This window comes from Polypterus senegalus, chromosome 4, assembly GCF_016835505.1.
Source record: "Polypterus senegalus isolate Bchr_013 chromosome 4, ASM1683550v1, whole genome shotgun sequence".
NCBI lineage: Eukaryota > Metazoa > Chordata > Cladistia > Polypteriformes > Polypteridae > Polypterus > Polypterus senegalus.
Window position 1 is genome coordinate 245,359,039 of NC_053157.1, and position 21,951 is coordinate 245,380,989.

The 21,951-nt window shown below is 39.8% G+C and overlaps 2 protein-coding genes across 2 annotated transcripts in view; one reads left to right on the plus strand and one right to left on the minus strand.

Annotated features, from left to right (window-relative positions):
* LOC120528402 (tripartite motif-containing protein 16-like) overlaps positions 1 to 17,841 on the minus strand; it is a 30,965-nt gene extending 13,124 nt beyond the window's left edge. The window contains exons 1-2 of the mRNA XM_039752560.1: positions 17,722 to 17,841; positions 11,386 to 11,619 (exon numbers count right to left, since the gene is read on the minus strand). Of these exons, the coding sequence (XP_039608494.1) occupies positions 11,386 to 11,619; positions 17,722 to 17,727 (240 nt within the window). The 5' untranslated portion in view covers positions 17,728 to 17,841. The remainder of the gene's footprint in view (positions 1 to 11,385; positions 11,620 to 17,721) is intronic.
* Positions 17,842 to 18,306: 465 nt separating this feature from the next.
* Positions 18,307 to 21,951, plus strand: part of LOC120528986 (tripartite motif-containing protein 16-like) — a 7,659-nt gene continuing 4,014 nt past the window's right edge. The window contains exon 1 of the mRNA XM_039753052.1: positions 18,307 to 18,345. Coding sequence (XP_039608986.1) covers positions 18,307 to 18,345 — 39 coding nt within the window. The remainder of the gene's footprint in view (positions 18,346 to 21,951) is intronic.

Consider the following 21,951-nt stretch of genomic DNA (forward strand, 5'->3'; position numbering starts at 1 on the left):
ACTCTTCTAGTGCTCCTGTGTAGTATAATTATCTCCTGTACCGTCATCAGTCCACACCTTGAACCTGTCCCAGTCATTCAATACATAAGACACAATGTTCCTCCAGATATCAAGAGTGAGCCTGATATGGCCGTGATATCCTCTTAACATGCACACGTACCGGTCCCGGTACATAACTACAATTGGACAACGTCACAGCCATGTCACAGCCATGTGTGCATTCCCCTCTGTCATGCACCTCAACATACTACACATCAAATGAAACTTCAGAGTCTCGTCTTTCCGATGATATAAACCATTTTGACACACAACAACCACAGCACTGACACTAAATCCTTTTTTACAGAGAAGTAAATACTTTTAAGAGTTGACTTTTCATACCTTTGAAGGCTTTCTGCAAGTCAAACATCAATATTTCCGAGCAATATTGATCTCATTCTGTCCGTAAGGCTCCAGGGAGTATAATCCAATAAAACAATTATGTCCAAAACACACGTTAGATCCTCAAAGGGATAAAAACTCCAGAAAACTTTTCTTAACTTGAGACTAGCTCCGACATTTTTTTTCATTTCTATTGGTCATATCAGACTTAATTTGTTTCTGTCGGCAATAACCATGCTAAAGCATGTTACACGGAAGTGTTAGCTTCTGATTGACACCTAAGTTGGCCAATTATGAGGGGTCTGGGGGGTGACTGGCACCTCGTATAGCCAACGAGTGTCACAGACAGCTGAACGATGACGCACAACTCCAAACCCTGGTAGAATCTACCAGTTTGATTGGACGCTGTAAGTGACACTCCAAACTTACAGCCAATGAGCAGCTGAGCACGGCGATATGTAACTTGCCATACCAACTTGTAAAAAAAACCGATTGGAGCTGCGCGAAGCTGGTATTTGTGCCAGTTTGCAGACTTGGTGCGTAAATAACGCATGGTTGTTTATTGTGATTTCTCCAAGTTTTTTCGCATTTTAAATATGGATAAACGTACAGATAAACGTAAATACATTCTCGATGAAGTAGTTGAGGCATGTACGCGGTGTGACAGTGATCGATCATACCAGGAGACGTCTAATGGCAGAGAGCGACATGTGACACGCCCTTGTGCTTTCTGCATGGTAACGATTGCTACAATCAGTGGCACATGGAAAAACGCTGAGCTGTGTTGTAACAGTTTGTAAAAAATGTATATAGTTTGTGTGCATTTTATTAAAAAAAAAAATAAAATATATATATTTTATTGGCCCATAAGACTTGTTTTGACTATTTTTACATAGAAATGTGTATTTTTTATTGTTTTTATTATTTTTATAACTAATAGAGTGACACTGTGTGTAGATATAGATTCCTTTAGGTGTAAGCTTTCATTAGAGCCCTCATTGATATCTGTGGGTTGAAGCATTCAAAGTTATTACACTTTTAACATACGTTCCAAAATGTGGGTAATGGTCCCTCTAAAAAGCACCTGGGCATGCCCACATAAAAACTGGTGTAAAATGTCATTTTACAGGTATTCTTTTCAAATTTGAAATGTGAGTAGTCAACAAGTTATTCTGTTGGTACATAGTGTGTTTCTGTCCCCACCTACCTACTGCAGCTATAGAGGCCTTTATTTTCAAAAAAAAACTTAGGCGAGAACAAAAAAAAATCATTTTTTCTGTGAGTTCTAATGTGCATAACTTTTGATCAGTCACACCTACAGTGATTCTGAAACTAGAGAATGTTACCTTTACAAAGAGACCAAACATGTGTTTATACTCCAGATAGTTCAATAACAGCAATGATTCTAATTTGGAGAGGTCAAATTACAAGAGATTTAGCAAAAATGACCCCGCTTGATAATTAGGTAACAAAGAGAATTGAAAAGGCAGGTGCCATCTCCGGGCATGGAAACCACTCGGTAAGTGACAGTTCTTTGATCAATGGTGATCACCTCGATAGACATCTCACCACCCAAATCTCTACTCGTGAATCTAAGATGTTTAACAGGCATTCCCGGTATTAATTTGTGGATTTCCCTGCGAATATTTAGCGGCAGCGTGTCTATGAAGTTGTGGATTTGCCTACGAGTATTTAGCGACAGTGTGTCTATTAACTTGTGGATTTTTCTGCGAGTATTGGGCGGCAGCGTCACAAAGTTCTTTCCGTCTAGCTGCATCAGAAAATGTACCACGACGTCTGACACGCCTCCTTTTTACTGTTTTCTCACAGCTTGGATTGCTGCTGATGGACGGCCTTATATGGGCAGACAGCCATCTACATGGGAGGCGTGGTGATGGGGGATGCAACTCCGTCTCACACGGCGACCGAGCTGCAGGCTATGGCTGTATATATGTAGGTAAGTAGGATACAGTTATGACCGTTACGTGTAGAATTTCGAAATGAAACCTGCTCAACTTTTTTAAGTAAGCTGTAGGGAATGAGCCTGCCAAATTTCAGCCTTCTACCTACACGGGAAGTTGGAGAATTAGTGATAAGTGAGTCAGTGAGGGCTTTTCCTTTTATTAGTATAGATAAGAGAATGTTTCATTATAATGGACCATTAGTTGTCATTGGCATTGGTGTTCAAAAAGCTTTTCACAGAGAAGACCATAAGAGGTGAGTCGTAAGACTGTAGATAAGTGAACTGAGGAGACAGTGCACAGGCAGATGCAGTTAATTAGAAAGATAGATAGATAGATAGATAGATAGATAGATAGATAGATAGATAGATAGATAGATAGATAGATAGATAGATAGACAGTAGGGGGCACTCTCGCTCCTCCAAACCCACAGACAAAACATTCAAACACCAGGTAAAATATAAGAAACAAATTAAATTTCTTCAATATTGTTGTTTCCTGCAGAGGCATTAGCTCTCTTGGAAATGTGTTCTTTTAATATTGTGGCTTATTAAATAATTAAACAATATCATAATATACCAGAAAAGGCGATATCCCTCCCATAGTGATTACGGCGGTACAAGAATCACATGAGACAAAATATCTTTTAGCTTACATTTACTGACGTTTTACGCAGTTACAGACGGGGAGGCATATGGACAGACTTTATCCAGGTGGGAATCTGGATCAACACAGTCAGCCATTTTTTCCGTCCCTACGCTGGGAGGTTTTTCAACACACCTGGTGTCGACACAGCCTCGAAGGGTCTGGCCACTGTCCAGACCTTTTATATGGTTCTTGCTTCATTTGCTGGTCTTCTCCGTCTCCAAACAAGGGCTGAATTCCTCTCCCACAAAATACAGAAATATCATAGTGCTTACATGTCGATTCTCATTCTCCCAAGAAGGAAAGAAGGTTTGTGCTGATAGAGGACAGAAATACCCTAACCTGTGTTTAAGCTGACTATACAAGCCTCCAGTTGTCTTTGGCTATCTAATCCAATGCTTGGTCAGCAATTCTAACTGCTGAGCCCGTGTGTGCCACAGTTAACATGCACATGTGAATAAAACTCATAACAGTACTGTCCAGATATAGTGACATAAAGAAAAATGTAGTATTACAAGCCACCCTTTGTCACTGGATCTGTGACAAAAAACAATATTTGAAAGTCATATCCACAAAACAAAAGGTACTTGATCCCCCATCACAGTGTCAATATTTCAAGTCATTGGCGGACATGTGATGTAATAGCACTATAGCTTCTGTACCATTCCTCTAAAACCAGCGTAAACATGGACAAACAGTTACATTTAACATGCTGTTATCAAGTAGTGATCAATGTATCTCATCAATGGTGTTTAGTGGAGATTTTTGCCGTTATTTCTTACATAGTCTGTGTTGTGTCTACATATTACTGAATTCATGCAGTGGGTGTCATAGCATCAGATTATATTACAATCCTATATAGCATCTTGATGGATTACACTATTCTTTGGCACTCCTATCATTTCTAGCTTCAATATGTTGCTATATGTGCCCACCCTTTGGTGTCTGATCCCTTTATGAGTTACAATAGTTGTAACATAACTCAGATGCTATTCTAGCTTCATTGCTATGATTATTAATTGTTCTTAACTAGTATTATTGCATAATTGTTCATTCACTATCTGTTATCCTCCCCAACTTCACTATCAGATGTTCTATTCCAAGTTAACAATTTACAAGTTCACATCATTGATAAATCATGCATATCCTCATACCTTTGAGCCCTTCTTATAATAGTTTCAAGTATATTCCTAGACTTGCTATATATATGCCTTGTCCAACTCAGTGGTTTGTTAACAAAGTCTCTTTCTTGGTGGCTTTGCAGATTGGTAACTTTGCAGATCCGTCTGAACAAAGTGTGACTGCTTCAAGGCACTAAAGTTTGTTGTTACTGGAACAGAAAGTAAACAGTCCTTTTATCATTAGGGAGCTCATAAGATGAACACATGGTGACTGTCCCTTTTAGCAGAGGTTCACTTCCTCTAAGCTTGCACTGTATTCAGTGGTCATTCATGGGAGCCTTCAACAGCTGTCACATCACCTCAGTGGCCACAGCCTGTCCCTGCCACAGTCCATAAAACTTGTCTTAGTTCATGGCATCAAATCTGAGTAGCTGGACTTGCAATCTTTCTTTAGTTCTTTACTCCGTTCCTCTGGAAAGCAAGTGTTTCTTCACCAGCTATTCTCAGGTATGTGCAACAGATTAAAAGTCATTAGCGCAGTACAGTCTCTGTAAATCTTCAATTGTGTGTACACCACCTGTTACTTCATTCATAAAACTTTACCACTGAATGGAGAGGCTTTAACCACTAAATTTAATGGCTAAACTTAATTAAGCTACTTGCGATGCTAAACTAGCGAAGGGTGGAAGGTAGAGCAAATACATAACATAAAGCAATTATTTCCCAATCATATGTATCATACAAATGCAGCATTATAAATGACAATTCTAGACCCGCAGTTCAGTCTCATAAAATAACAGTAAGAAATAGAGTAATACATTTAAACTATGCTAGTGACAATGTTTCTTCAGTAGGATCATACATTACACAAAATTAACACATTGCCTCAGTTATCCAAGTGTCTTAACTTATAACAGGATGTTATATACAATGGTTCTAATGTATAACTGAATAATCCATTTTGCTATGTGCATTATCACTGAGCATTAACCTAAATACATTGATGCAATAACAACTCTTCCTAAAATTAATCACTTACAGAGACAAATCAATAAATGTATTTCAATTCTAATACAGTCTGTAATTACTGAAGTGACAATAATAATAATCATTTGTCATACATCAAAATATGTAAACCCTCTATACTGTTTTTTTCAAAGAACGAAATCAGTCTAGTGTTCATTTGTTTGCATTTTTTCATTAAAACATTTTAACACTTGCACTAAATCAGCATGCAAGAAAATTATTCTAATAGCTGCTATTCATTAATTTATGATTGATAAATATTCACTATCCTTCGATTAGATTATTTCTAATTGCTCTGCCCAAACTTGCTATTAAGCTATTTTTTGCAACTTGTATAGAAACATAGTTTGTGTTTTTCATCCGTTGGTCAGTGGATTTGCTGAATCTGGAGAAAAAGAACATCTATAGATTTAAATTAAACTTTTATGCTTATAATACTTTTCATGAAATTCAGATTTGAAAATTCTTCTCTTTAACTGACCATGTTACAAGCTATTCTGAGATTCGTCGAGGTCAATAAGTCATGGCGTTATTTAAACTCTGCATCTGTTTGCAGGCTTCAAAGACACAGACCAGGCACAGATTGTGTTATCAATCACCAGTCATGATCACTATTGATATTCACATGTATTACATTTAACTTTGAATATTATTATATGGGACGTCTCCCATTTCTACAGTTTAACATTCTTAGTCAGCTGACGAACATAGAAAGACAGACTTACAAATGACATAAACACGCATCTGCCACCCCAGACTCTGAATAAAAATAATTTATTCGTCTTTTATTTTCTTTTCTAGATTCTAAACTCTGCTTCATGTCCAAGTAGAATTACTTAGCTAAAGCAGAAATTCGTTCACTAGAGAACAGACAATCAACCTTCACTCGTTTCAGTCATTTCTACACACAGTATTTGGCAATTGCTTCATTCTTTCACATGTATTCACATACTCACGTTCTCTTTTACAACAATACTTCATTCACAGAATAAAGTTCTCGATTTCTAGCACACGTGCTATAAACTCACTCGAGGTTGTGCTTTTTTGTTTATCTATAGGGTTTCACCATGCAACATACTTAAGCACGTCTTTTCCTTCATGCTTGTTATTAATCAAACAACATCTCAGGCCGCAAGCTGATATTACTGAAAATATTAGGAATGCTTCTTACCTCAGTTTCATACGCTATTTTCCAGATCATGGAATTTTCGTGGCGAACATCACGACTCAGCGCAAACGAGGGTAACGTATTACCGTTGGCGATCCGTAAATTCTGCGACAACAAGAAAATCCACGCGCGAGGAAATCACGCAGCACAATTCCACAACAAGAAAGTGTTCCCAGAAAAGTTATGCGGTCACAAAGAATATTCTGACTTAACAAGGAAAACATACATGCTTGAACCTTTATCTCATATCACCGGGCAAGTGTGCTAACCACTGCGCCACCATACATTCCCTTAAGAGTTCCCAAAATACATAACCTCCATTCATGCACAATCGGGCACATGCTACATATCCGTGAGAACTTGTCTCCCTTATTAATTAGTATTATTAAAAGAGTATTTTCCTTTAAACTTGATCAGGGTTTAAAGAAAAACTGTTTTGCACGTTTATAAGTTTTAAACAAAAGTGGAGACATTCTTTTTTGCTTTGCTTTAAACCAATTGTTCTTATGAGAAACTGCCTCATGTTTGTAACTTCATACTTATTTAAATAATCCCTTCTTAAAACAAAGTTTGGCCAGTACTTACCAGAAGGTACAAAGGCATGTTTCTTATTGTAAGTTTCATCCCCAAATGTATTTATTCTTTTTCCACTTTGTTGTTAGAGCTCTTTTGCATTTTAGCGCTATATGTGTACACCGTTTTACAAATTCTTTTTAAACATTAGCTTATAACGTATGTTCGTTATTTAAGCTATATTTAAAAGGCAATTTAATTATTTCTGTGTGTTTAAACACACGGCAATTTCTTAAAAGTACCAAAATAGGTGGGGGTTTTGCCAAAACCTTTAACCTTTAACCTTTACCCTTGTAGGTAGACTGATAGAAACAGCTGGCGTCTTTTAGACTGCTTGTAACACGTGGACGAAGCTTGTATTTTTGCATCGAGCTGCTTGGATGCCATTAAAGATTTCTACAAATTATTTTAGCGATCGCGATTGAGACGTTATGGATTCTATCGCTGTTGTTTTGATTTCATCTTTAAGTTTTTCAGCTCCGCTGGATCACCACGCAAACGGCAAGGTGAGTGCATTGCCTGCATGTCTTGTCTGCCTGCCGCAACTAATATACAATAACGCGCCGTTCTTTATAGCCTTTCAATATTGTTTTCTAAAGGCTAGCGATGTAATTTAGTTTAAATATGTGTTCCCCTACACGGCATTTACTTTTCTAGGTAGATTTTGGGCTTCGTACGGCCATTAATTAATCTGTGCTGCCCCTGTGAGTGCCGTTTCATTTTACTGGACAGCCAGTCTCGTGCCATCAGTTTCAATCTTGTTGTATTCCATTTATTTTGTCCAATTTTAGTCCCACTTATGCGTTAAACTTAAAAGTCCAACCTTAAAGTTCACTCGATACCGTAGGTAGCAGACGCTACCACGATTCGCCGACAGATGTCGGGCTTTCTTTCCAGCCTCATGCACTGTGCCGAGTTTGACAAGTCCGCCTCTTGTCTTTTGATGGGATAAATTAATCAGGCCAGGCATGTTAAGGCAGTTTTTAATTCTCGGCCGGAGTCCATGACCGTGCGCGCAACCAATCCCGAAATATATATATCCCAAATATTATTACCGAGCCTCCCATTCATCAGTGTAAGCATATGTTTAATATATATATAAAATATTATAATTAATATATAATAATATAATTATTAATGTAGCCACAATCCTGCCGACTACGCCATTATGTTTCCTGCAGAGGCATTAGCTCTCTTGGAAATGTGTTCTTTTAATATTGTGGCTTATTAAATAATTAAACAATATCATAATATACCAGAAAAGGCGATATCCCTCCCATAGTGATTACGGCGGTACAAGAATCACATGAGACAAAATATCTTTTAGCTTACATTTACTGACGTTTTACGCAGTTACAGACGGGAGGCATATGGACAGACTTTATCCAGGTGGGAATCTGGATCAACACAGTCAGCCATTTTTTCCGTCCCTACGCTGGGAGGTTTTTCAACACACCTGGTGTCGACACAGCCTCGAAGGGTCTGGCCACTGTCCAGACCTTTTATATGGTTCTTGCTTCATTTGCTGGTCTTCTCCGTCTCCAAACAAGGGCTGAATTCCTCTCCCACAAAATACAGAAATATCATAGTGCTTACATGTCGATTCTCATTCTCCCAAGAAGGAAAGAAGGTTTGTGCTGATAGAGGACAGAAATACCCTAACCTGTGTTTAAGCTGACTATACAAGCCTCCAGTTGTCTTTGGCTATCTAATCCAATGCTTGGTCAGCAATTCTAACTGCTGAGCCCGTGTGTGCCACAGTTAACATGCACATGTGAATAAAACTCATAACAGTACTGTCCAGATATAGTGACATAAAGAAAAATGTAGTATTACAATTGTGCACAAAACACCTCCACCTCCACAATACTCAATAATCAATAAAAATACAAAAAATACATCAATAATAAATCCTCCTCTCCATCCAGCAGCTCCGTTACACTCCCTCCCAACTCCGGCTCAGTCTGCTGGGTTTCCCACGGTCCTTTATATAGCTCACGACCCGGAGGTGCTCCTGTTCTTCAGTCCATATGATTCCATAGCACTTCCGGGTCAGATGAAAACTTCTTTTCTTCATTTCTTCTGTCCCCATAGCTAGGGAGTACTTCCGGGCTATAATAGAAATATTTGAGCTTCCCTGCAGCGTCCCCTGGCGGCCCCCACGGTATCTAGCAGGGCTGTGAAGTTGAACTCCATTGTCCACGATGCCCTGCATGAATTTGGGGCACCTCCATGTTGCAAGGAGGACTCCATCTAGCAGATTGAGGGTGCTGGCCGGGATAAACTACTGGCCATCCCTCACAATAGATAGATAGAAAGAAGTATATTAGTCCCTATAAAGAATTTGGCATTTAAATTAAATCCAAAGATTTACACACACTATTCAGTATAATTTTACAATAGAAGGTCTGCCACTAGAAAGTGTGTGACTTGTCAGAAAGACTTGAAAGCCTTTTGTGTGCTCATCAGAGTTCTGTAATCTGCAATGTAGAACACACTTGTGGGACCACATCAGGAATATTGTGTGTTAGAGAAATGAGAAAACAGCACAAAAAAAAAAATCGAGAAGAAGAAGAGAGACCAGACTGGACTGTGGGGTTTGAGCTGAAGGATTTGAATTTCATCAGTTAAAGGACAGACACATGAGGAGGAGACATGACAGGAGTGTTCAGAGATATGAAGGGAGTTGGTGTCTTTTTGTCAGGTGTCATCTTAAAATGACTCTTATTAAGAATGCAGGTGCTGGTCATAAATTTAGAATATCATGACAAAGTTGATTTATTTCACTAATTCCATTCAAAAAGTGAAACTTGTATATTAGATTCATTCATTACACACAGACTGATGTATTTCAAATGTTTATTTCTTTTAATTTTGATGATTATAACTGACAACTAATGAAAGTCCCAAATTCAGTATTTTGGAAAATTTAGAATTAGAATATCAATTAAGACCAATGCAAAAAAAGGATTTTTAGAAATGTTGGCCAACTGAAAGGTATGAACATGAAAAGTCTGAGCATGTACAGCACTCAATATTTAGTTGGGGCTCCTCTGGCCTGGATTACTGCAGCAATGCGGCGTGGCATGGAGTCGATCAGTCTGTGGCACTGCTCAGGTGTTATGAGAGCCCATGTTGCTCTGATAGTGGCCTTCAGCTCTTCTGAATTGTTGGCTCTGGCGTATTGCATCTTTCTCTTCACAATACCCCATAGATTTAGGGGTTAAGGTCAGGCGGGTTTGCTGGCCAATCAAGAACAGGGATACCATGGTCCTTAAACCAGGTACTGGTAGCTTTGGCACTGTGTACAGGTGCCAGGTCCTGTTGGAAAATGAAATCTGCATCTCCATAAAGTTCGTTAGCAGCAGGAAGCATGAACTGATAGACGGCTGCGTTGACCTTAGACCTCAGAAAACACAATGGACCAACACCAGCAGATGACATGGCACCCCAAACCATCACTGACTGTGGAAACTTTACACTGGACCTCAAGCAACTTGGATTCTGTGCCTCTCCTCTCTTCCTCCAGACTCTGGGACCTTGATTTCCAAAGGAGATGCAAAATTTACTTTCATCATAGAACATAACTTTGGACCACTCAGCAGCAGTTTTGTCTTTAGCCCAGGCGAGACGCTTCTGACGCTGTCTCTTGTTCAAGAGTGGTTTGACACAAGGAATGTGACAGCTGAAAGCCATGTCTTACATACATCTGTGTGTGGTGGTTCTTGAAGCACTGACTCCAGCTGCAGTCCACTCTTTGTGAATCTCCCCCACAGTTATGTTTTACAATCCTCTCCAGGGAACAAGCGGTTATCCCTATTGCTTGTACACTTTTTTCTACCACATCTTGTCCTTCCCTTCACCTCTCTATTAATGTGCTTGGACACAGAGCTCTGTGAACAGCCAGCCTCTTTAGCAATGACCTTTTGTGTCTTGCCCTCCTTGTGCCAGGTGTCAATGGTCGTCTTTTGGACAACTGTCAAGTCAGCAGCCTACAGAACTCGGCTGAGAGACCATTTAAAGGCTTTTGCAGGTGTTTTGAGTTAATTAGCTGATTAGAGTGAGTGTGACACCAGGTGTCTTCAATATTGGACCTTTCATTAGTTGTCAGTTATAATCATCAAAATTAAAAGAAATAAACATTTGAAATACATCAGTCTGTATGTAATGAATGAATCTAATATACAAGTTTCACTTTTTGAATTGAATTACTGAAATAAATCAACTTTGTCATGATATTCTAATTTTATGACCAGCACCTGTACATTTTATACAGATTTAATTTCTCAAACAAACAACTGTAAATTGACCTGCTTGTCATGTAGATAAAGTAAGGAACTTTGAGATTTTTTTCATAAATTTAAGAAATATTAGTCAATAAGAAATTGAACTAAATGGTCTGTTCTGGCTATTTGGAAAAACTCCTCAAATCTTTTGAATGTGACAATGAATGTTCTCGGGTGCCACACACCCCAGTCTGATCAGACTACCTGTGAAGCGTCACTCTCACCTGTAGGAAGTGGAGATGGTCATTGGTCTCTGAAAGCTCCTTCAGCTCAGCTTCTCTCCTCTTCAGCTCCTCAATCTCCTTCTCCAGTTGCTCTGTGACTCCTTCAGCCTTCTCCATTTCAATCTTTTCTTGTTCACTGATCTTCTCAGTCAGTGTCTTATGGGCTTTCTTAATGCAGTGAATCAGAACAGTGAAACTCTTGTCATATTCCTCCATCTTTTGTTTCACAGAAAACTGATTGAATGGGAGAAAAAAATACTGAATTGAGTCATCTTGTTAAAATAAAAACACAAGACACCTTTGTTGGTATTTTGATGTTGTAGAGGAGAGTTTGAATTAGGAAAAAAGCAGTTGCAGTCTGTCTCCTAGTCTCCCAGACAATATTTTACCTTGGCAAGGTGGGTAGCAGTAACATCGTAATACATTTGCAGGACTGTAGGGAAGGTGCAGTCTTAATAAGCGGCTCTGTCATATCTATGAGAGCCATTGGCAGGACAGCTCTATTATCCTGTGAGGAATCTGGTAGTGTTACATAGACCTGCCTTTAAAATGAGCTTCTCCTGGTAATTAGAACATTAGAACACTCTAGACGGGAACAGGCCACTCAGCCCAACAAAGCTCGCCCGTCCTCTCCACTTATTTCTTCCAAAAAAACATCAAGTCGAGTTTTGAAAGTCCCTAACGTCTTACTGTCTATCACACTACATGGTAGCTTATTCTAAGTGTCTATCGTTCTTTGTGTAAAGAAAAATTTCCTAATGTTTGTGCAAAATTTACCCTTAACAAGTTTACAACTGTGTCCCTGTGTTCCTGATGAGCTTATTTTAAAATAACAGCCTTGATCCACTGTACTAATTCCCTTCATAATTTTGAACACTTCAATCATGTCACCTCTTAATCTTCTTTTGCTTAAACTGTAAAGGCTCAGCTCTTTTAATCTTTCCTCATAATTCAACCCCTGTAGCCCTGGAATCAGCCTAGTTGCTCTTCTCTGGACCTTTTCTAGTGCTGCTATGTCCTTTTTGTAGCCTGGAGACCAAAACTGCACACAGAACTCAAGATGAGGCCTCACCAGTGCATTATAAAGGTTGAGCATAACCTCCTGTGACTTGTACTCCACACATCAAGGTGCTATATAACCTGACATTCTGTTAGCTTTCTTAATGGCTTCTGAAAACTGTCAGGAAGTTGATAGCTTAGAGTCCACTACGATTCTTAAATCCTTCTCATATGGTGTACTCTTGATCTTCAGAACTCCCTTTGTGCATTCAAACCTAACATTTTTACTTCCTATGTGTAATTCTTTACATTTATCCACCCATCCATCCTCTTCTGCTTATCCGAAGTCAAGTCCCGGGGGCAGCAGCTTGAGCAGAGAGGCCCAGACTTCCCTCTCCCCAGCCACTTCTTTTAGCTCTTCTTGGAGAATCCAAAGGCGTTCCCAGGCCAGCCGGGAGACATAGTCCCTCCAGTGTGTCTTTGGTCTTCCCCGGGGCCTCCTCCTGGCTGGACGTGCCCGGAACACCTCAACAGGGAGGTGTCCAGGAGGCATCCTGATAAGATGCCCAAGCCACCTCTTCTGACTCCACTCGATGCAGAGGAGCAGCGGCTCTACTCTGAACCCCCCCGGATGACTGAGCTTCTCACCCTATCTTTAAGGGAAATTTCAGCCGCTTGTATTCACAATCTTGTTTTTTCGGTCACTACTCATAACTCATGACCATAGGTGAGGGTAGGAACATAGATCGACTGGTAAATTGAGAGCCTTGCCTTAAGGCTCAGCTCCTTTTTCACCACTACAGACCGATGCAGAGCCCACATCACTGCAGATGCCGCACCGATCCGCCTGTCAATCTCACGATCCATTCTTCCCTCACTCGTGAACAAGACCCTGAGATACTTGAACTCCTACACTTGGGGCAGGATCTCTTCCCCAACCCTGAGAGGGCACTCCACCCTTTTCCGGCTGAGGACCATGGTTTCAGATTTGGAGGTGCTGATTCTCATCCCAGCCAATTCACACTCAGCTGCGAACCGATCCAGAGAGAGCTGAAGATCACGGCTTGATGAAGCAAACAGGACAACACCATCTGCAAAAAGAAGTGACCCAATCCTGAGTCCACCAAACTGGACCCCCTCAACACCCTGGCTCGAAATTCTGTCCATAAAAGTTATAAACAGAATTGGTAACAAAGGGCAGCCTTGGCAGAGTCCAACTCTCACTGGAAACAGGTTTGACTTTCTGTCGGCAATGCGGACCAAGCTCTGACACCAGTTGTACAGAGACCGAACAGCTCTTATCAGGGGGTCCAGTACCCCATACTCCCGGAGCACCCCCCACAGGATTCCCCGAGGCACACTGTCGAACGCCTTTTCCAAGTCCACAAAACACATGTAGACTTGTTGGACAAACTCCCATGCACCCACCAGGATTCTTCTAAGGGTGTAGAGCTGGTCCACTGTTCCACGACCAGGACGAAAACCACACTGTTCCTCCTGAATCCGAGGTTCAACTATCCGATGGACCCTCCTCTCCAGAACCTCCGAATAGACTTTTCCAGGGAGGCTGAGGAGTGTGATCCCTCTATAGTTGGAACACACCATCCAGTCACCCTTTCTCTTTACATTTACTGACATTAAATTTCATCTGCCACAAATCTGCCGAAACCTGTCGGCTGTTCAAGTCCTTCTGTAATGATATAACAGATTCCAAATTATCTGCTAATCCTCCTATCTTGGTATCATCTGCAAACTTAACCAGCTTGTTACTTATATTCCTATCTAACTCATTTATATATATTAAAAATAGCAGTGGCCCTAGCACTGACCCCTGCTGGTCACCACTCTTAACATCAGCCAGTTCTGATGAGGTTCCTTGCACCATCACCCTCTTCTTCTGACTGTTCAGAATAACTCCTGTCCTTGCCATGTGTTGCTCAATCTTATCCTTAATAATTCCTTCCATTAATTTTCCTGTGATGCATGTTAAGCTTACTGGTCTATAGTTGCTTGGATCTGCCCTGTCACCCTTTTTATATAATGGGATGATATTTGCAATTTTCCAGTCCTTCGGAATCTCTCCAGTGCTCAGTGACTTTCTAAAAATATGTGTCAAGGGTTTATATCTGTACTCACTAGCCTCCTTAAGAACTCAAGGGTAAATATTATCTGGGCCTGGTGATTTGTTTGATTTCATCTTATTTAATCTGAGCAGCACTTCTCCTTCTACAGTTTCCAAATCCCTCAGTACCTCCTTAGTAGTCCCTGTTACTGCTCTGAGGTTATCCACTTGCTCACTTGTAAACACCTCAGAAAAATGTAAGTTTAGGGTATCTGCTATTTCATTGTCTGTATCTTTTAATTCCCCTTTACTATTCCTGATGAACTTGACCTCCTCCTTAACTTTTCTTTTACTACTAAAATACTGAAAGAATCTCTTGGGGTCTTCTTTCGCCTTATCTGCTATATTCCTCTCCAACTATCTTTTAGCCTCTCAGATATCCTTCTTAATGGTTGCCCTCATGTTCTCATACGCTCTACGATTCATGCTGGGATTGAGAGTGGAGCTGGAAAACATGGTGGGGGGTGGGTAGAAGAAGGAGAAAAAGAAGGAGAAGAAAAATAGGTATTGGAGAAAATAACCTGATTTGTTTTAATTTAATTGTGTGAAAAAAACAATATATACGTGTATTTATAAAACAGGCAGGAGTTGGTTGTCCACTTCTGCGTCAAGTCCAAGGCTCTCCTTTTAATGTGTCAGTCGTTTTAAAATCATTTCCTAACCTGGCCTTGTTCTCATTTTCAATCTGTTCTTCTAATATGAATAAGGGAGCTAATGCATGATGACGTCAGCGTCACACTTAGCTTGCTGTGTGTTTTGAGTGCTGAACTGACAGCTTTTGTTTGAAAATGCTGACAATTGTTCCTGTCTTCATAACAATAAAACAGATTTTTTCAGCAACTTGGACTCACCTCTTTCTTTATTGTACAAGTCTTTGACCCACATATCACTAAATTCTGTGTGCATATATACTGTATACACTGGAAAAGGTGGAAAAACTGTAATTAGTGTAGTTGAACGAGAAGTAACTTGCAGGGGATATCATAAGTGAGCTGATCATATGCGAGAAAGCCAGGAAGATTCATGGCGATGTGCAGAAAAAAAATCCTTCTTCGAGTGGCAAAGGTGAGGAATTTAAAGCCAGTAGAGGATGGTTTGAAAAGTTACAAGAGAAGTGTCATTTAATTTTTTTTCCCTGTGCTTAAAACTCATAAAAAAAGTTTTTACAGCAAATGGTTCGTAAGGGTCTAGCGCAAACTCTTACAATGTTAGTTTTCTCTTTTCAAGGTTTTCTCAGTGTTATTCAATGTTTTTACATTTAGTTTACTATTACACTGTGCATTCTATTGTATAATTAACTTTTTGTGCTTAAAAAATATATATTTACATACAGTTAATTTCATGAACTCTAAGCTCATCAACCTTCACCTATCTGTTTTACATTATAAATCTCAGATTTGTAAGACTTTATATGCCAGGTTGATGTATTTTTATTTCCTTCATTTAACTTTTCATTATTACTAATAACTGTCATTGCAGCTATGGCTCACACTTGTATGGCTCACTCAGATGTCATTGGCGTGAGGTTTAGTGTGCAGGTGGGTCACAATCAGTTGTAAGTGTAGGGTATGAGGTGCACACTGTCCAGGATCATCAACCCCAGAGCTGGAGGTGTTCATCTGTTTTCAGGGCCTTGCAGAGCTGGACAGTCACTCTGATATCTTAAACATCTTTCTCCAAACACAGAGAGTTTCTGTATGACGTGTTGCTTTCTGGGTACTCAGGTACAAAACCTCTGTGGACAGCCAGATAGGCTCATGGCCAGAGCAGCAAAGGATCCAGATGTCATTATCAAGCTTGTGCAGTTGTCATTGAACAATTGAAATAGGTGGGTCAGACTGCCTGTTCCACAGGACAGATTTAAAGAGTTGGGTACAAAGTAGAGGAGCAGAAGTGACAAGTGGTCATCTCAGGCCTTCTACCTGTGCCACAGCAGTTCCATGAGATTAGGAAGATTAGAAGGCTTAATGCACATCTGATAATTTTAGTGTTGGAAGAAATAGGGATGGCATACATTTCAACTGGAGGGGAAATAATGTAAGTTTAATATGTAGCACAAATCAATTGAGTGACAAAGATCAAGAAGAGGAGTGTCAGTGAGCAGTCAGATTGGGCATAGACAGGGATTTCATGTTTCACTAATGTGCAGGAATTCTATAAGGTAATCAGAAAAGCATTTAAGTATAAACTCTGATGGAGGTCAGTCTGGCAGGAGGGCTCTCTGTCAGTCACTTGTTCATCCTTGACTGTCACTTCAGTGTTTTTATTGGACTGTGCCACAATGAATGACACTTTGTGCCCCGCCCACTGTCTCTGAACAGAAGGACAAACCCTGTTTTCTGGTCCTGCTGCATTTAGTACTTTAATACAACAGATGGCACTAAGCTAATTAATGTAAGTCCATGCTAAATAAAACAGTTTGGAAACGTTCAGTCAGTCCAGGCACAGAAATGTGTGTGAAGAGTTCATCATTTATCAGAAGAGAACATTCCCATAAATGAATCCTAGAAGAATAGGGCATAAAACAAGGAGCAACTCTGGACAGTGTGCCAGTGAAAAATGTGTCACATTCCTAAAGAAACCCATACTGGAAATCCTAATGGGGCAAATTACAGTCTCTGCCAATGAACCAACCTGACATGTGAGGATGTGGTAGGGGGGACTAGAGTAGCTGGAGGAAACCCACAGAGAAACTGGAAGAAGTGGTAAACTCCACATGGACAACTAATGGTGATCTGGAAGGCAACAGCAGTGGCCACTGCACCTCCTTACTGTCCTTTGTCATAAAATATGTGGTTAAATAAACAGGTGGAGGTGCAGGTTATCAGCACTCAGTCAAGCAGCCTAACACCATGTTATGTTAACACCTATGGAGTCTAATAAAGCTGGGACATATCAAAAAGATCAAGAAAAGACCATTAGGGAAAGTGGTGCTGCCTAATCCAGTTCAGAACATCAGTGCCAACCTTCATTATGAGTTATTGTTAGGGTGAGTGAAGTCACCTTTAAGAGGAGGAATGAGAAACCTGAGGACATTAGGGTCTTGTTGTCTGAATTTTTAATGAATAAAAAATTAAATGCCATGAAGGACACAATAAAACATCTTCTCTCCTTCTCCATCTCCTGCCCATACACATAATTACCAGAAAATCTAACAACTCTTTGACTTTTTTTCTCCTCTCTTTAATACAAAGTGTTGTTTTAATTCCACTCACCTTCATCTCCTCCACTGTCCTTCTCGTCTCTCTCAGTTTCTTCTCTTTCTCTTCAAGTCTCCTCCAAATTTCACTCTGTGTCGCCCCCAGCTGTTTCTGTTTGGACACACAAGAGGACACATGGGGGTCTCACCAGAATTCATTTCCACTTTTGGTGTCATTCTAAGTGCTTAAATATGTGCAATACAATTGTTTCAAATTCCATGACAGAACTTACTGTTTCTGTCACACTTGTCTTCATATTGGCACAGTAGGTGACACACAGAGATTTAATTAAAGTAATATGAATATCACACAAACATTCAAATACAGATTTAATTTAACAATTCAGTTCAAGATGGAGTTTAGACTTGAAGAGAGCTGCAAATAAAGGAGACAGTCTGAAGGCTCACTGGTGTACGAGTCAGTCCTTGAGATTGAGAGGACATCACATTGACAACCAGGATATCAGAGCTTCACACATAAAAACTGAAGAAACCTTCAAACCCAGGAGACCTCAGATGGCTAAGGACTGCAACTGTAGGACCAACAAGGCCATTGTGGAGTTCAGACTTATGAGAACTTTGTCAAGTGTTTGGTTATTTTATGGAGTCAAGTGAGATTACTGAGGCCGAGAAGACACAAGTGAGTCTGAGGAGTTCAGGAAAAAGTGAAATCTGAAGAGGAGTTTAATGAGCTCAGAGAAATCGGACAGTTAATAGAGGAAATACTTAAACAGAACATCCGGAAATTGACCAACATTTCTAATTTAATTCTATAAATAAGAAGACACATGAAAGCTAACTTACTCAGATTATAACTCATTGATGTTGGGTAGAATGCCTTGTGGGGGCTGGATCCCCTGCAGATTTTGTTTTTTTTTTCCATGCCTCTGGAGTTTTTTTTTTTTTTTCTGGAGTCTTTTATTCTTTGTTATTTAGTATTACCTAGCTGTATTTTTATATTTTACCCTTTTCTTTCTTCATCATGTAAAGCATTTTGAGCTCCATCATTTGTATGAAAATGTGCTATAGAAATAAATGTTATTGATGTTTATTATGGAGAAGAGCAAACGAGTTACTACACAGTGGGCTGCTCTAAGGCTTAGAGGGCATGTGGATTGGCTATTTTCCAAAGTGGAGCAGGTCCAGTTGTCATTATTAACGTCACAGCAAGTGACAAAAGGAAGAGCAGGCTGACAATTGTGTAATAAACTTGTGAGGAGCTGAGATTAGGAGTAGAAGACACACGGTGTTCTTATCAGAAGTGCTGTCTGTGACACAAGACACTCCTGGAAGGACTGGAAAGATCAGAGAGTTTAACATGAGGCTCACATTGGGTTTAAGATGGAGGGGCACAGGGCTAAGGGACATCATGGGGATTTTTACAGCAGATGGAAGCTGCATCCCTGGCATGGGTTACAAGAGAAGGGAAAATAGTAGCAATCGTTACCATGCAGAAAGCACAAGGGCGTGTCACATGTCGCTCTCTGCCATTAGACGTCTCCTGGTATGATAGATAACTGTCACGGCGCGTACATGCATCTATTATTTATTTGAGAGTGTATTTACGTTTATCTGTACTTTTATCCATATTTAAAATGCGAAAAAACTAGGTGAAATCACAATAAACAACCATGCACCAAGTCTGCAGACTGGCACAAATGCCACCTTCGAGCAGCTCCAATCGGTTTTGTTTACAAGTTGGTATGGCAAGTTACATATCGACGTGCTCAGCTGCTCATTGGCTGTAAGTTTGGAGTGACACTCACAGTGTCCAATCAAACTGGTAGATTCTACCAGGGTTTGAAGTTGTGCGTCATCGGTCAGCTGTCTGTGACACTCGTTGGCTATACGAGGTGCCAGTCACCCCCCAGACCCCTCATAATTGGCCAACTTAGGTGCCAATCAGAAGCTAACACTTCCGTGTAACATGCTTTAGTATGGTTATTGCCGACAGAAACAAATTACGTTTGATATGATCAATAGAAATGAAAAAAAATGTCGGAGTTAGTCTCGAGTTAAAAAACGTTTTCTGGAGTTTTTGTCCCTTTGAGGATCTATTGTGTGTTTTGGACCTAATCGTTTTACTGGATTATATTCCCTGGAGCCTTACGGACAGAATGAGATCAATATTGCTCGGAAATATTGATGTTTGACTTGCAGAGAGCCTTCAAAGGTAGTCAAAGGTAGGAAAAGTCAGCTCTTAAAAGTATTTACTTCTCTGTAAAAAAGGATTTAGTGTCAGTGCTGTGGTTGTTGTGTGTCAAAATGGTTTATATCATCGGTAAGACGAGACTTTGAATTTTCATTTGATGTGTAGTATGTCGAGGTGCATGACAGAGGGGCATGCACACATGGCTGTGATATGATTGTGACGTCGTAAAATCGTTGTTATGTACCGGGACCGGTACGTGTGCATGTTAAGGGGTTTATAAACAACAAAAGGAAGTTGATCGAGTGATACAGAGTGGCGGAGACACTCAAAAGTTCAAGCTCTGAAAGTGGCACAGTGTCCGAAATAAAAAAGAATTGGTCAGATATCAAAGTCGACGTGAAAAGGCAAGTCGTAGCCCACCGTCTGAGTGTCATACATAAGGGTACAGAGAAGAGAAAAAAAATAGGAATACAGTGAAGAAAAAAAGGTTGAAATGCCAACTTTAATCTCAAAATTTCCACTTTAATCTCATAGTTTATTTTGTCATTAAAGAACTTCATCTTGAAATTGATGTTTAATTTACTGTAGTTTCTCAAATCTTATCATAACTAAGTAGCACATTAAATGCTTTGTATTCTATGTGTTCTTCAATGCACTCCATGTGTGTGAATCACTACGTGCTTCTTAAAAGGGGCTTTCTTTATGCCAACAGGACACAGAATACATTACATTCATGATATTACAGCTCACTGAACATTTCAGAATAATATGATATAATTTTCATGATAAAATGCATTAAAAGCATGTATTAAACATGGGGGCACAGTGGCGCAGTGGTAGCGATGAGCTAGCGCCCCATCCAGTTCCTGCCTCCCGCAAATTGCTTGCTGGGACACGTGTGACCCTCAGTTAAATACTTTATCACAGCAGCACTGTCTCTGTTAATGTACCAACCTCCAATTCCTGTCCTTCTATTTTCTTTCTCCACATAGCCAATGTCCGCAATATAAGCTCTGTGATAAATGACAAACCATCTGTAAGCTTAGAACGCCGATTCTCCAAAACTTTTAAGGAACATTGGAAAATCTTTGTGATACGTGTTTAATTATTCCATCCATCTATCCATTCAGGGTCACCCCAGTCCCAGCAAGCATCAAGCGTGAGGGAGGAATAATCCCTGGATGGGGTGCCAGCTCATCGCTACAGCTGTGCCACCGTGCCTTACATGTTTAATTATTATGAGTATACATTACTTGCATTTTGAAGGCATTTTTAAGAGGACAGATTATCTCATATCTCTCATTCAAAAAATAAATTGGAAACCAAGAAAGCCTCAGAGTTAATCATAAAAATTTCCAGAATAGATTGAGAACACGCTAGGTCTCCAAATGAAACAATTTATAGGAAAATATTGGCTTTGCAATCTGAATTCAACCTCTTGACAAGAAATGAGATGGATCAACTCATTTTTAAATTGTGGCATCATTACTATGAACACAGAAAGAAGGCTAATAAGCAGGAAGTTCGCAATGCAATATCAGTAATTACCAACACAGACGGAGATAAAAGCATTGACCATAGAATTATAATGCACACATTTCGAGACTACTATAAGTCCTTATATTCTACTCAGTTTAAAGAAGACAAGACACAATCTAAGGAGTTTTTCGATGCATTACAGATACCAATACTCTCAGGACAGAGTCAGAATTAGTAGACACTGTGAACTCACTTGAGAGTGGGCATGCAGCAGATCCTGATGGCTACCCTGCTGAATTTTATAAACAAATTTAAATTAAGTTAACTCCACTTTTTAGCAACATTTATAAAAGCCAGAAACAATAAAATTCTACCTCAAACTTTTCGACAAGCATCAATTACGGTCTTTCCGAATAAAAATAAGGACTTATTACAATGTGCATCATACAGACGATTCTCGTTACTGAATAACGATGTTAAGATACTCTCCAAAGTTCTAGCTAGAAGGATTGAGAAAGTGCTTCCTTCAGTAATATCACAAGACCAAAATGTATTTATTAAAGGTAGACATTTAGCTTCTAATCCTCAATGCCTGTTTAATGTAGTATAACACCC